This window comes from Podarcis vaucheri, assembly GCF_965113315.1.
Source record: "Podarcis vaucheri genome assembly, chromosome: 1".
NCBI classification, from domain to species: domain Eukaryota; kingdom Metazoa; phylum Chordata; class Lepidosauria; order Squamata; family Lacertidae; genus Podarcis; species Podarcis vaucheri.
In genome coordinates, this window is record NC_138759.1 from 87,617,558 (window position 1) to 87,632,440 (window position 14,883).

Consider the following 14,883-nt stretch of genomic DNA (forward strand, 5'->3'; position numbering starts at 1 on the left):
CTGCTCAGCCCATGCAGCATACCAACATCTGTAGTATTTCATATAATCAAATTAATGTTGATCCAAGACATGAGAGTTATGGATACAAGGACTCTTACTGATTCAAAATCCAGGTGATCTATTGATTTTAAAACTGTGGCTCTTCTGGCCCTGTGTGTGTGTGTGTGTGTGTGTGTGTGTGTGAGAGAGAGAGAGAGAGAGAGAGAGAGAGAGATCATATGCATACGTATGTATCCATATATATGTGCATAAACACATACGTGTACATATACTTGTTGAGTATTTTCAGCTCATGGTCAATGACGGCCGCCTTCCGTGAATCATTGGCCTGCAACAGGCCAGTGGACAAGCTTATAGTTTGCTCTTGAATTTCCAGAAGTGTCACTAAAAGTAAAGTCACATTAGTTTTTGCAACTATATTATGCATCAACAAACATTACATGTTATTAATATTCTCAGAGTGGCAACTGATAATATTTCAACTGTCAAAATGAATTTTTGTACTGCCTAAATACTTAGGAAGGCAATTTCTGTGCAGAGACAGCCTTCTGTCACAGATGTATATTTATGTGTTAGTCGTGAAAGGGTAACTTGTTGATTGCAAGACCAATTTCAGAAACGAACATGTTTGTTACAGGAATGTAGCGATACTACAGTATGATAAGTATTTGGTGCTTTTATTGTTGATGATTAATGCTGGAAGGTTGTTTTTTTTAATTATATGGTTGTCAATACACATGTCTTACAAAGATGTTCAAAGCAGCCTGGGAATTATTATTCATTACATTGTAACTGCATCCATTGGCTTTGCCTGTTGCGTTTTCCCTGCTTTTGGTGAAGCCCACTTTTGTTTGCAGATATACCGTATTTTTTGTTCTATAAGACTCACTTTTCCCCTCTTAAAAAGCAAGAAGAATGTGTGTGCGTCTTATGGAGCGAATGCAAGCTGCGCAGCTATCACAGATGCCAGAACAGTAAGAAGGATTGCTGCTTTCACTGCGCAGCGATCCCTCTTGCTGTTCTGGCTTCTGAGATTCAGAATATTTTTTTTCTTGTTTTCCTCCTCCAAAAACTAGGTGTGTCTTGTGGTCTGGTGCGTCTTATAGAGCGAAAAATACGGTAAGTCAAATCTCCCACTGCTTGGGCTGCATTTGTATTTTAAAATCAGCAAATAGATTACTCAGGAGGGGAAGGGTTACGTCTAGATTCATCTTTTATGCACAGAAGTATTCCAAGTATTCCTTTTGTCACACAGGAGAGCCCATTTCAGGAATGCCATGAAGCACCCTCAAACCTGAAGTTATAAATAACAGTCCTTAAGATTTGCATAGCACTTTGAAGAATGGAAGTGCTTCCCACGCGTTATCTTAGCAGCAATCCTTCCAACAGCCTTGTAAAGCAAGGACGGGGAGGCTGTGGCCCTCTCTAGGTTCCTAGACTACAACTCCCATCTCCCCTAACCATTGGCCCTGCTGGCTGGGGCTGATGGGAGCTGGAGTCCAACAACACCTGGAGGACCACAGGCTCCCCATCCCTGCTGTAAAGTAAGCCAGTATTGTGGGGCTCATGGGGGAATGGACCCCTTTCTTCCTGAGCATGGGGATATCCAGGAGACCTTGGGCTGCAGTACAGAGTGTAGGTTCATGTACGGTTGCTTCTGTCTGACTTTGAGGCACATCCATGTGCTTCTCCCATCTCTGTAGCACCACCAACAGACGAGGTGGTTCAATCAAGCCATTGCGTGTCACACAGCTCTCGAAGGCACAGAAGCCTGGTTTTGATTGAACATTGACCAGACAAGGCTTTTATCATCATTGTTGATAAAGAATTGTGTGTGATCACATGGGATAAGACTCGCCCAGCCAAAGGCATGCAACGGGACGGAAAAAGACACAGACCACCAGTTTTGTGCTCCATGGTTTATTAATCACTTGGCAGAGCCAGGGGCGTGCTGGGGTGGGAGGGTCAGGGGCACACAGCATCTCTCCATCTCCTCCCTCCTCTTTCACTCACACACCCACCATTTATTTTCACACTCTCGCTCTCTCTCCCCCCAAATCCATCACCTGCCAGTTCCTTCTCTTCTCTTCTCCAGCTCCTGTAAATGGCCCCTTGTATGCAGCAGCCCCTACAAGAGAGATTGGGATCTAGGATGGGGATAACACTCAAAACAGGGATGCCTCTAGCTGGCACCCGTTGGCGCTGTTCTTCCCCTCCTTGGTGCTTGGGGCTCACATCCCAAGTCTAGGAGCTTTGCTTTGCAGCAAGTGTGGGTTCATTTACCCTAAGCAGTCCCACTCACTTCCTCCTTTAAGGGGGCCAAACCCTCCCAACCATCTGCCCGCTGCCCTGGCAGGAAATCCCAGCATGGGTGGGAGGGTAAGCGCTTGTCTGAAGCCAAAACTGCAAGCTAAGAATATCAGGAGAGCTGCTTCCTTGGAGGGACTGACATTCACGGAAGCTAGAGATAACAAGCCCCTCCCCACAACCCTCCAGGCAAGGAGTCCTGCTCCACTGCAGGAGGTGGGGTGAGGAGAGGCGCACTGTGGCTTTGGTCTCGGAGGCAAGGCTGGGCAATTGGCTCATCTCCGTCCTCTGGGCTGTGCCAGCTTCCCCTGCCTCCTTCCCCTGTCCCCTCATAGCCTGCAGACCAGGCACATTTCCGCTGCAGCAGACGGGCCTTGAGGGGACAGGGGGCCTGTGGCGGCACTCAGGCTGGGGGTGAAGCTTCACACATCACATGGCTGTCGTCTGGGCATGTTGGTGGGGAGTCAGTGCCTGCATGGTGCATGGGTGAGAGATCGACACTGCAGGCAGCGGCCGGAGCTTCAGACCCTATTGTAGCAGGAAGCCTCCCCACCCCCAAAACAGGAAGGGCACAGGAACATACGCATTGATGCACACACACACATACACAGCTGCCCCTCTCTTTCAATCTTCCTAGCCACATCCACCTGCAGCTTCTGGGACAGGAAAAACAGAAGGGGAGCAGAAAGAGAGAGGCATTGGGAAATGGGGTGCAGGGAGAGCCATGCGCACGCACGCACACACACATGTGTATGTGTGTGGCTGGGTGTGTGAGGTTTTCCAAGTGGTGCCGTCACAGAATGGGTGAATGGGAGACTGCGTGGGAGCTAGCAACCCCGGGCCTTTGCACGCGGTAGGGAAGAGGGTTTTGAGATGCGCCAGTTGCCTCTCTGGGGAAGAAAAGATCTACAGCATTTCGTGTTGCTGCTGGAGGGCTTCGCTCACCACCTAGACAAAGGAAGAGAAAGAAAGAGAGAGGGATTCAGTCCTGATGCACACCATATCTTTAAAGCACATTCAACGCGACTTCCCCCAAGGAATCCTGAGAACTGTAGTATTACAGGGTTGCAGTTCCATGCATCCTTAAACTACAGTTCCCAGGATTCTTTAGGGGAAGTCGTGCACTTTAAATGTGCACTGGGTGTGCCTTAAATGTATGGTGTGGATCTGCCCAAAGGAAAAGCCTGGCTACCCCACATGTCCTTTATAACCAGTTAGGTCCTGAGCCCGCTCCCCCCACCCCCACTGAGTCCTTGGCATACAGACCTCCCTCTTCCTGCAAACCTAGGCATCCATAGCTCCTGGGGAAGGAGAAAGCTAGCTAGAGGTATGTCCCTGCTAACTCCCATATCTTCCTATGTTGGGAATGGCTATACCGGTATGTTGCTGAACTGCAGCAGCAGCATTCCTAAGAACAGGCCATGCTGGCTGAGGGCACTAATGGATATTGGGAGTCCAACATCCTATGGAGGGCCATAGGTTCTCCATCCCTACCCTATATTGCACCCTCAGCAGATTTCACTTCAGCTGTCCCAATTCCAGAGGGAGGAGGAAGAGAGAACCAGAACGCAAGCCCATTTTGACCATCGGTTTGCATGTCTCCCCCATTCCACCTCCCTGGCTTCTCCAGGTCTGCCCACTCACCTCCCCATCGCGTGTCTCAATGGTTTTGATGGTCACTGTTTTTTTGGTGTGGACCTCGGAGCCTCGCTGCTCTGGGCTGGTCTCTGTACATAGGAGAGAAAAGAGACATCAGCTGCTGGTGGTTGTGCTCAGGTTGGTGTATGAAGATGGAGCAAGGTCAATAAAAAGCATCAGGCTGTGGCTGAGAGCCTCTTCCTCCTAGAACACCTTTCCCTCTTTCATAACATGCCAGTCCTTGCACAAGCCTCCTCTTCCTGGCGGTAGTATCAGCTTCCATCCCTAGACCAGCTCAACTTTCTACAAGTTCCATCTCCCGCTGTGGTTTCAAAAGTCACTAAGAGAGGCACACCTTCCTCTGGTCCACAGGGGCACATGCCTCTGTAGGCATAGGCACATTTAGTTGTGAGCACCCCACAACCACTGTGCATATTCCCCCATTTAACCCTGCCTTTATTTTCACTTATCCTGTACAGTCAAACCTTGGTTCCCGAACGGCTTGGTTGCCAAACAAATCGACTCCTGAATGCTGCATACCGAGAAGTAAGTGTTCTGGTTTGCGAACGTTTTTTGGAAGCCGAATGTCCGACATGGCTTCTGCTTGAGTACAGGAAGCTCTTGCATCCAATTGGAAGCTACACCTTGGGTTTTGAACAGTTTCAGGAGTCGAACAGACTCCCGGAATGGATTAAGTTGGAGAAGAAAGGTACTACTGTATATTAACTTAGAAGACGGCCACATTATGGAAATTGCAGAACAAAAAGGAGTCCCTTTCCTTCCCTGTTCTCTCCTAGCTTCATCTTATGGATGCACACGCACTGATGCAAACACTCTTTTGCCACCTTGGCACACAGTGCATTTATTCATTTAACCACAGTCTACCTTTGGCATTGCTCTAGCACAGTCTTCCCTAAGGATGTCCTCTCCAGAAGTCTGGGACTGCAGCTCCCATAAACTCCAGCTAGCATGGCATACGATCAGAGGTGATGGGAGTTGTAGTCCAGACCACAAGTTGAAGAAGGTGGCTCTGGCATCATCCAATCAAGGGGTAAGTCATGACTGTCCAAAAATCTGGCATGAACGTAAGTCACCCCCACATCGTGCACTTCCTCTTTCCCTTCCCAACCAAATATAACACTAACTACTTGTGGCAAAGCAAGCCATCTCCAGACCCAGCTGCTGGCTCAGCTACAGCAGCAGCTCCAAGCCAAGGTCGGAGTCAGAATTGGAAACAACAACAATTATACTGATTTGGCTTTGAACTTTTGCCAAATGAACTGTTTGAATAACCTATTATTGATTGAATAATCATCTAAGGGAGCATGCATTTGGGTGAAGAGCAGAAGTCTCAGAACACAGAATTGGATGATGATATGTGATGAACTTGCAACAGTTTGTTACATAGCTAAAATAACATGTCATGGTATTGAGTAAATATTGCATTGCATTGAATTTCAGCCTTTATAATTTAGTTTTATACATGGGGAGTTGTTGTTGCTTTGATATATTATTTGAAAAGCAGTGGTCATCTCTGCTGGCATCAGCTCATGATGTCAGTGCAGAACAAACGCGTCAGAAGGACATTGGGGGCACTCAGAGCGAGAGATGGGGTCTGTTCAGCTCAGGAGGCAGTCAGAACATCTCCAGGTGGAACTACTTGTTATGTACAAATGCATGTAACAGAACACCAAGTGTTAGTTGTAGGATTTTCAGCTGTAGGGCAAATCCGTTTTGTAGGTGGATTTGAAATCCAGAAGTGGAGGGTGGAAGGAAATGCTTCATCCTTCCTCCACCTCCTTCTCTTCCGCTGAAACTTAACCCCTAGCCTTAACCAAGGTAATACTTTCAGTCCATCTACTGGGTACTTTCAGCCACATTTACCCTTGCAAATGCATGTCTGGAACTTGGGGGGGGGGGGCATGTTGGGAGAGGCACAATTTTTAACAGAAAAACACCCCTCCCTCCCCACTTTGCCCTCCAAATGGCTCCATTCCCTTGCATATGCTGGTGCTGGCAGGGATATTTAGCATGTAACTCACCACCATTTGATGCTCCCTAAATTGGGACTGACTCTTCAACTGCTGCTCCCCTCTTTTTTCTTTTTAAGTGAACACGTTAACATTCCCCGTCCCCCTCTTTCTTTTACCAAATGCATAATGCACACAGGCATTATGTAACTTACCTCGGAAGTTGATTGCAGAAAAAGTCTGAATGGGCAGTGAAATTCTACACAGAAAAGGAGAGGAGGAGAGTCAGTTCAGCCATGGACATCTTCCTGCTCAGACTCCCTTTGGTCTAACAGCCGTGAACCAACAATCACTATGCTCCACCTTCCACTTCTCTTTATGAAGTTGAACAGATTGTGTGCCTTTTGCTCATTTACTGGAAGATCGTTTCCAGTTCTCTCATCATGATTTCTAAACCTGCTCCTCACATCATCCAGCTTCATTCTAAAACATGGTTGTCAGTACACCAACATATTTAGCAAAAGGGGAAAAACAAGGTGCAATTTGACCTTTGGGATACTAGCTAGCCTCTTTCTTTCACAGCTGAAGGTTAACTTATGGCTTGTCCACACGTCCACTTGCCCTATGCCTAGAAAACACAGGTCCGAATGGTTTTCTGTTTGCCTTGATTCAACAGTAAAGATCAAGTTTTCCCAGGGGACGCGTGGGACAAGTAGAAGTCTGGATGAGCATTAAATCATATGTCACCATAGAAGAGCAAATTTTCTTCCCAACTACAGTACCTCTTTGCTGTGAGGAAACACAAGGAATATAATGGGCCTTTGTGCCTCACCACCACACTAGGACCACAGGGTCAGCTGCTCAGAATCTGCTGCTTGCAGTTCCTCAGAGCAAATATTTCTGGGATTAAACTGTCAGACAGTGCCCAAATGCATGTCCCAGGCCTGAAAAATTGCAGGTGGGGGGGGGAAGCACTCACCTGCTTTCTTCACCCTCCAGCAGCTTGCGGTAAGTGGCAATCTCAACATCAAGGGCCATCTTGACATTGAGCAGGTCCTGGTACTCGCGCAGGTGCCTTGCCATCTCATCCTTCAAGTGTCGGATCTCCTCTTCAAGCCTCTGGATGGTGTCCTGATAAGTGCCGGCCTCGCCAGCAAAACGTTCCTCCATCTCCCTCATCTGTCTCATCAAGGAGTCGTTCTGGAAGCATAAGATGGGGAAAGAAGCACTTCAGAACCTCTGTATGTGTCTGCGTAGGAGAACAATAGTCACGTCTCAGATTCTTTGTTCTCTAGCTGCAGTTATCTGATGAAAACCATAGCAGCAGGATGAGGATGGGTTACAGCATTTTAGAGGAGCAAGAACTAAACTTGATGAATGAGGGGAAATTGCAGAGTGGGAGGACAGGACTGGCAATCAAGAAAGGAGGCAGGACTCAAGAAGCCAGAGCTTCCGCAAAAGCCCAGAAAAGAACAACTCTGTTCCACCTCCAGTATGCTGAATTTCAAGGAAGTGCAAAACAGACCCTCCAGATTTTGTGGGATGACATATCCCATTGGACATGGGAGGTAGATTCCAACATCTGGAGGGCTCTATATTGGCTACCCCGAGCTCTATTTTGACTGGCAGGGACTTTAGTATCTCATCCAGAGGTGTTTACTAGTCCTTCCACATGAGATCCTTTAGCTGCAGATGCCCGAGATTGAAGCTGGGACCTCAGTTGTGCATAATATGTGTTTGATCATTGAGCTACAGGCCCTCTCAAAAGGGCTACGAATGGCAATCACATCAGCCATCAACACAGAAATGCAGCCTGGTAAAATCAAGAGTCCTTTTTGTGTCTTGCACAGGTCTCTTACACCTCACTATCACTAATTAGTGACATTAGTAAAAAGTGATTAACATCAATTGCCGTGGGGGCAAATGTTGCTCAATGGGAAATACTTGAATACATGATCTGACTCTGCCATCAACTTGGCATGGCACCTCACCGTGCCCTTGAGCGCGTCAATCTCACAGGTGTATGACTGTATCTGGTGCCGATATTCCATCATCTCCTGCTTGGCTTGGCGCAGGGCATCATTGTTCTTATTTGCCGCCTGGGTCAGGTCAGACACCTATATGCAGAGAGAAGGGATAAGATAAGGTGTGTGTGCAGATTAATATAAGAAACAAACCTTTACCATACCATAAGCAACAGCCCGCACAAAGCTCCCCTGACCCCACTGCCAATGCAACTTGTTTCTTAGGAGAGTGGGCGTCCCATACCTTGGACTTGTACCATTCCTCAGCTTCAGAGATATTCTTCGCAGCAATGGTCTCATACTGGGCACGGATATCACGCAGTGCTGCTGTCAGGTCTGGCTTGGACACATCCATCTCCACCTGGACTTGCTGCTCTTGTAGCTGTGATTGCAGCTCTCTGATTTCCTGGAGGAACCAATGGCAGCAGAAGATCAGGACCAGTGCAAGTAGGGCTAGACTGAAAGTCTTATAGCATAGTAACATGTTCCCATACAACCCCATGTTCCACCCACATCCCTATAGCTAAACCTCCATCTCCACTCCTACTTAGTCACCATCCCCTTCAATGACTCCCCCTCTTTCCATCTGCCACTCCCCTTATGGCAGTGCTTTGTAAGGGCACTTACAAAGGTACACACTTACCTCTTCGTGCACCTTTTTGAGGAATGCAATTTCTTCCTGCAGTGACTCAATACGTCTCTCCAAGTCAATGCGGGCCAGAGTGGCTGCATCAACATCCTGTGATGGCAGAAAAAAGGAGACTTGGTTTCAAGGGTAATAAATGCAATAGAGGCTGGCCACTATTTTAGGGGGTGAGGTGGAGAGGAAGGAACTCCAGGTCCTTGAAGAAACATTTATTTCAGGCCTGACATGTTTTGGAATAATGCTTATTTGGAGGCATATTCTGAATAGCAAATCCAATGAAGTGCATCAAACCACCATAGTAACTCTTCCAAAAAGCACCTTTTTTTAGAAACTAGAACCAGTTGCCTGTGCAGTCAGGTGCCTGCATAGAAGCAACACCCAACTACAAAGGCTACTGGTTCTAGTAGTTTGTGTAGGTGTCATTTTGGATGCTTTTTTCCAATACAAGTTATCGTAGTGGTTTATGTACTTGATCAGGAGTGCAAATCTCCCAAAGGATTATTCAAAAATGTGTTGGGCCTGAACTAAATCTTTATTCAAGCACTTCCTCTCAGTGATACTTTCCCAGTGGCACAAATATGTTAACGGGGAAAGATGCTTATGTTTAACTATTTGCTTATGAAAAGACCATGAAGCTGCCCCTCCGATCGCTAACTAACATCATCTGGGAATTTAGCCAATCGTAAGTTTAGGAAATGTGTGGGACGAGCTGTCCCTCAGGGCCAATCCACGATCCCTGAACTAGGAGCAGGACACTCATTTTCTGGCACTCATGCCTGACCCCACTGAACACCACTTAAAGGGAGCTGATACATTTATTATATCGTTGTTGTTGTTGTTATACCTCCCTTAATCTGAAGATCTGTACCCATGAGGGAGCCCCTCAACACCCATTTTGCTATAGGTACCCCAGAATGACTGAAAACATCAGTCCAGAACGAAACTTCACACCCAAAGGTTATACATGTTGGATTGTTAACTGATGTTGCACTATACAGTGAGAAAGAGAGAGAGAATGTAAAACAGTAGAGGGCGCTGCATTAATTTAACGGTGACACTAAACTTTAGGAAGAAGCTGAGCAGAAGGGGCGAGAGAAACAATACATTCTCCCCAGACCTTGCGAATGCTCCTACAAGGAAAACTTTGCTCTTTGGAATATGGTGCCCAAACAGCCTCTGTCAGACAGTGGGACCATTGACTTTCGATGGAGCAAGACTTGCTCTGTTAATCATGAGCATTTTTCTCATTCACGCCCACTTACCCACCCCAACTGACCACACCAGAGGCAACCCAGGTAAGGTCTGGACTTACAGCTCGGAAAGCAGCCAAGTTGTTCTCCGCTTCTTCCTTGAGATGAATCTCCTCCTGCAGCCTGGGAGAGTGAGCCAGAAAGGAGGGGTGTCAGACTGACAGATGAACCAGGCCCTCCAAGGCCTGGATATATAACACTGCATTGCACACACACATCCCAGGGGGCTAAAGCCTGTGTGTGGCTCCCCCAGAGCCCGTGACCTGTGACTCCATCCAAGCAGCAGGAGTAATGTGTGCGTCTGGAATGAGCGATTCTCTTGCATTCCAGGGGGTGGAGTGGGATCTGGCTGTGAGCCAGGCAGGGATGGGAGCTGGAACATGTCCTCTCATTGCCTGTTATAGTCAAAGGCCCAGGCACAAAAGGCATGAGCTCACTCGTGGATAATGCTCACTCCCCTTTCCCTTTTAGGGTAGCAGTGCTTGGCTGCACAGAGGCGGGCCTGGAGCATGGGACAGGGCAGAGACTACAAAGAAGAATCATGGAACAAGTGCTGAGAGGGGAGGGGTCTCCAGACTGGGATTCCAGGGAATAATGTGAACCCCCAGCCTGGGGTACTGGGAAATGGCAAAGGCATGGCACGAGCTATAAAGATATAGAGACAGGTGGAATGCCATTGAGGTGCCAGAATGCCAGGGATGGTCTTCCAGGCGTTTTGACATGGAAAATGCGTGACATCACCTAGGGGGAGATTTGGACATTAAGGGCCGGCTGTGGGCATCTGAAACTCTGATCACAGACAGCACTGGGATCCAGTTTCTGGCAAATACTGACCCCTTTACTATTGAACTCCACACACCAAGCCCCCACATACTCTACAGTGGCGGCTGCAAGGCCCTGGCCCCAGACTGTTCTAAGCTTCTGACATTCAGGACCAGACTGGAAACAGCTACCTATGACTACTACAGCATCAGTGTTTGTGTAGTACTCTTGGTAGACTATCCTAATGTGGCTGATTTACCATACTTCCAACTAGAGTGGGTGCTCTAGCAGAGGGACCAGCTTCTTCCCTGTGGTTACAAAGGGCCATGGAGTTCCCAGTTCACTGCAAAAGTGCTCCATCACGGTCCACGCCTGCAACATACATTTAAAGCACTCTCCTACTACTTTAGCAGGTCTGACTTCCCCCAACTGTAGTTTGCTAAGGGTGCTGAGAGTTGTTAAGAGACCTCCTCACAGAGGTGCAGTTCCCAGCACCCTTGACAGACTACAGTTCCCAGGATTCCTTGGGGGAAGCCATGAAAGTGGTATAAGTGTGCTCTAAATATGTGTGGATGTGACCACAACTGGGGCACCAAAACGAGTAGGGCTCTTGCAACTTTCAAAGTTGCACAGAAGAGGGCAGTTCAGCGGGCGTAGCTTTGTCATGCAAACTTTCCCCAGTCTCCCCGGGACCCTCTATCATGATTTCTCCTTTCTTTATCCTTCTAAAATGCCAGGATTTCCTGTCAACGTGCCCAGCCTTGATGGCTCAGCATTCCCTGTTTCCGGCTGTGCCCAGTTGTGCCCTGTCTGTCATAAGGGAGCTAAATCAGGAGGAGAAAATCTAGAGTGTCCGATTCCCTCAAGCTGGCCATGGTTTTGGGGGACTAGGCCTCATCCTTCATGAAAGGAAGATACTAAGATGCTTCCCCCTCAAGGGCCTACATTTCTAAGAGGCTGCTTAAACTTTCTCACCCCAGGCCCTGAATTATTACCCAGTATTACCCAGAATCCATTGCTACCTAGAAGGCTCCTTTAATGGAGGGGAGGCAGTGTTGAAGGAGTCCTTGCTTCACTGTTTGGTGCTGCTTGTGACTCACTTGCAGGCCTGAAGTTGACTTTATTCTTCTTCATTTTGACTCATGCTCAGAAGTCCTGTACCTAGTGATCTATAGGCTTCTTCTTGCCCTGACCTGGAATTTATGGTTTGTGGTTGCAACAGTGTAAAACCGGCGTGGCAGGCAGAAACTGAGCAAGTCTGGCTTTCTCAGTGATTGCATCTCTCCACCGAAACAGCTGCATTTCTTGTGTCCTATGTAGCTGCTAAAGATATAGTGCAACCTTCACCAGAGGTCTTGAATTAAACCGTGCAACCTTCACCAGAATTTTTGAACTACAACTCCTATCAGGCACAGCCAGCATGACTACCCTCCCTGGGGCAGATGAGAATTGTAGTCCAAACATCTGAAAGGTGTTGGTGAATGCTGGCATAGAGCTTCCCTCAGGAGAAAAAGGTGGAAGTCCCACCAGGGGCAGCTGCTCCTGTACTTGCATAGCCAACCCTTGGTATCGGGGGCTGGTACAGATGGGAACTAGGCCAAATAAAGAGGATGAGCTGCAGGGAACGGTGCCCTTCCCAATAACAAGTAATGCTTTGCCGCTGAAGTGCTAGGAGAGAGATTGCTGAGAAGGAAATAAATCAGGATTGGCACCGGATGAAGACCTGTGGTCCTCTGGATGTTGTTGAAATTCTCCCATCACTCCTTATCATGGGCCATACTGACTGAGAAACTGGAGTCCAACAACCCATATAGCTCAGGGTGTACAACATGAGAAGCTTAACCTCAAGGTTGTGGGTTCAAGCCCCATGTGGGGCAAAAGATCCCTGCCTTGCAGGGAGTTGGACTAGATGACCCTTGTGGTACCTTCCAACTCTACAATTCTATGAAAGAAAAAACTCATCTGGGGGGCTACAGGTTTTCCATCCCTGGCTTAGACAATTAATGATGTGCTGCGTATGTTAGCATCCTCACCACTGTACCTGCTGCAGCTCTTCAGCATAATAATTGAAGGACGAGAGCAAAATCTGGAGACAAGATCTTATGACCATCCCACAAATATTTGTGCACGTTTGGGGCATGTAGCTTGGAGCTGGTTATTTTTAAAGCCTACCCTATTCCTAAGGACCAGGGTAAAGGTTACAATGTTTTCTTATTTCAATTAGTCCTTACACCAATTGTTTGAGGTAGGCTACTATTATGGCCATTTTATGGGCCTGTGGTTGGTAGATCCTGTCTGGAGCTGGGATGTAAATGGACAGTTTGCAACAGACAGAGAAAAGGCTTAAGAGTGACCTTAGGAATGAGAGATAAGCTTAGGAGTAAGGTGCTCAGTCTCTTCAGCTTATCAAAAGAGAGGACAAGTGGTGATCTGATAAAAAGTGTAAGCAGCTATTTGCAGGCCAAGTGTCAATTGGTTTTCGTCTCAAATAGTGAGGGCATAACAGTCACTTTTGGTTGGGAATTCAGGCAAGATTTATTCTCATGAGAGAACAAACCTCAGTGTCTAATACTGAAGCATTAAACACTACCTGCATGTGTGTGCATCTGACACATGTGTTCAGTTATCCACATCTTCCAAATCAAAACAAGAGTGTTTAACGAACACAATTTAGTCCCCTTAGCTCAATAAAAGCAGTGGTGGGGTTTCTTGGCTTGTGGACAGATGGCACAGTCTCATCAGCACACTGTGTCTTTAAAATATACAACTCTCTAAACTAGTGTAAAAATTTCTGAAGACCCTTTCATCTTAGACAGAAATAGTTGCACTTAAACCTGATTGTGCCTCTTTACAACAAATGTCTACGTTTTACCAAACCATCTGGGCTTCTTATGTTTATAAAGATTTAAAAGAAGCTTAAAAGTGAGAGGCAGGGCTGGTGTGGCAGAGGAGTCTGGACCACCACTGGACACACCCTGAACCCTGTTCTAAGAATAAGCAACTTGGCATGGGGTCTTGGAGCCTATATGGGGAAGAGATGCTTGGTTTTTGCTGTGCCTTAGGAAAATGACCCACTTGACTGAGATATAGCACAGTCCTGGGGCATCAGTTATCTAGAAGCCTTCGGGTGTCAAGGCCTTTAAGATCAACTTTCTACAAAGAAGGAGAACACCTAGATACCTTCCATGAAAGGGATTGGAGTCTTGGGCAAGGACTGGGGTGAGTGTTGATGGCAGTTTGGGCCAGAGTAGGGTAGTTTGGGGAAAAGGACAGCATGAGGGTGAAGGATGCCCAGTGCATAGGCAAGGCACTATCACCAGCCAAGGCCCTGGTCAAGGGTGGCAAAAGGTAGCCCAGCCTCTGTATTTCTTTTTGAAAGGCCAGGGATGGGAGATGATGACAACCGCAAAGTGAATATGCGCTGCCTTGCCCTGTTCACTCTGCTTCTGGTCAAGGAAGGCCTCTTGCTCAGGACAAGGAAAGAGCCCCAGCTACTCAAGCAAGCATGGGGAGGGGATGAGCTTAGCAACCAGCCCATGGCAGCAAGGGCTGCTGGCACCTTAATCTCACCTCTGCTTCAGCTTCTGGAGGTCATCCAGCAGATTGTCCCTCTCCACATCAACACGTGCTCTCTGGTTGGTCAGCATCTCCACCTGGCGCCTCAGCTCCCGCAGCTCCTCTTCGTAGATCTCGGCCACCCTCGTGGGTTCCTTGCCCTTGAGCCGGTTGACTTCGGCCACCATGAGCGCATTCTGCTGCTCCAGGTAACGCACCTTCTCAATGTAGTTGGCGAAGCGGTCGTTGAGCTCCTGCAGCTCCACCTTCTCGTTGGTGCGTGTCTGCAGGAACTCCTGGTTCATGGCATCGGCCAGGGAGAAGTCGAGGAGCTCGCCGGCACCCTGGTAGGCTGAGCGCAGTGGGGCCGAGTAGCTGGCTCGGAAGCTGGACAGGCTGGGTGGTGCGGCGCTGCGGGACACCTGGTAGACCCGAGAGGAGACGGAGCTGGAAGAAGAGCCCTTGCTACCGAAGGAGGCGCGCGGGAAGGAAGGTGAGGCTGAGCCAGCACCAAAGGTGCGGCGGTATGAAGAGAGTCTCTGGCTGGAGGAGTAGGATTGGCTCATGGTGGCGGCTGGACAGGACGGAGGCAGAGAGAGAACAGCTGCTCTGGCTGAGCAAGTCAGAGTCGGGACGGGGATCTGAGCTCTGGCTATTTGTATCCCTGAGTGTTGACATCATCCCACTGTTCCCTCCCCGTTTCCCCCTTGCCCTCCTCCAGCTCCCATTTT

The 14,883-nt window shown here is 48.1% G+C and overlaps 1 protein-coding gene and 1 long non-coding RNA gene across 2 annotated transcripts; one reads left to right on the forward strand and one right to left on the reverse strand.

Annotated features, from left to right (window-relative positions):
- The first annotated feature begins 245 nt into the window (after window positions 1–245).
- On the forward strand, window positions 246–2,162 carry LOC309540483. The gene is made up of 2 exons (XR_014223326.1): window positions 246–864; window positions 1,125–2,162. It is a non-coding gene; the product is annotated as an uncharacterized lncRNA (long non-coding RNA).
- On the reverse strand, window positions 1,905–14,833 carry DES (desmin). The gene is made up of 9 exons (XM_082237315.1): window positions 14,168–14,833; window positions 9,898–9,958; window positions 8,583–8,678; window positions 8,184–8,345; window positions 7,907–8,032; window positions 6,895–7,115; window positions 6,131–6,174; window positions 3,952–4,034; window positions 1,905–3,255 (listed from the first exon to the last, which is right to left on the reverse strand). Exons 1-9 carry the CDS (start codon window positions 14,716–14,718, stop codon window positions 3,214–3,216), a joined length of 1,386 nt encoding a protein of 461 aa, XP_082093441.1. The 5' UTR covers window positions 14,719–14,833; the 3' UTR covers window positions 1,905–3,213.
- Window positions 14,834–14,883: the final 50 nt, after the last annotated feature.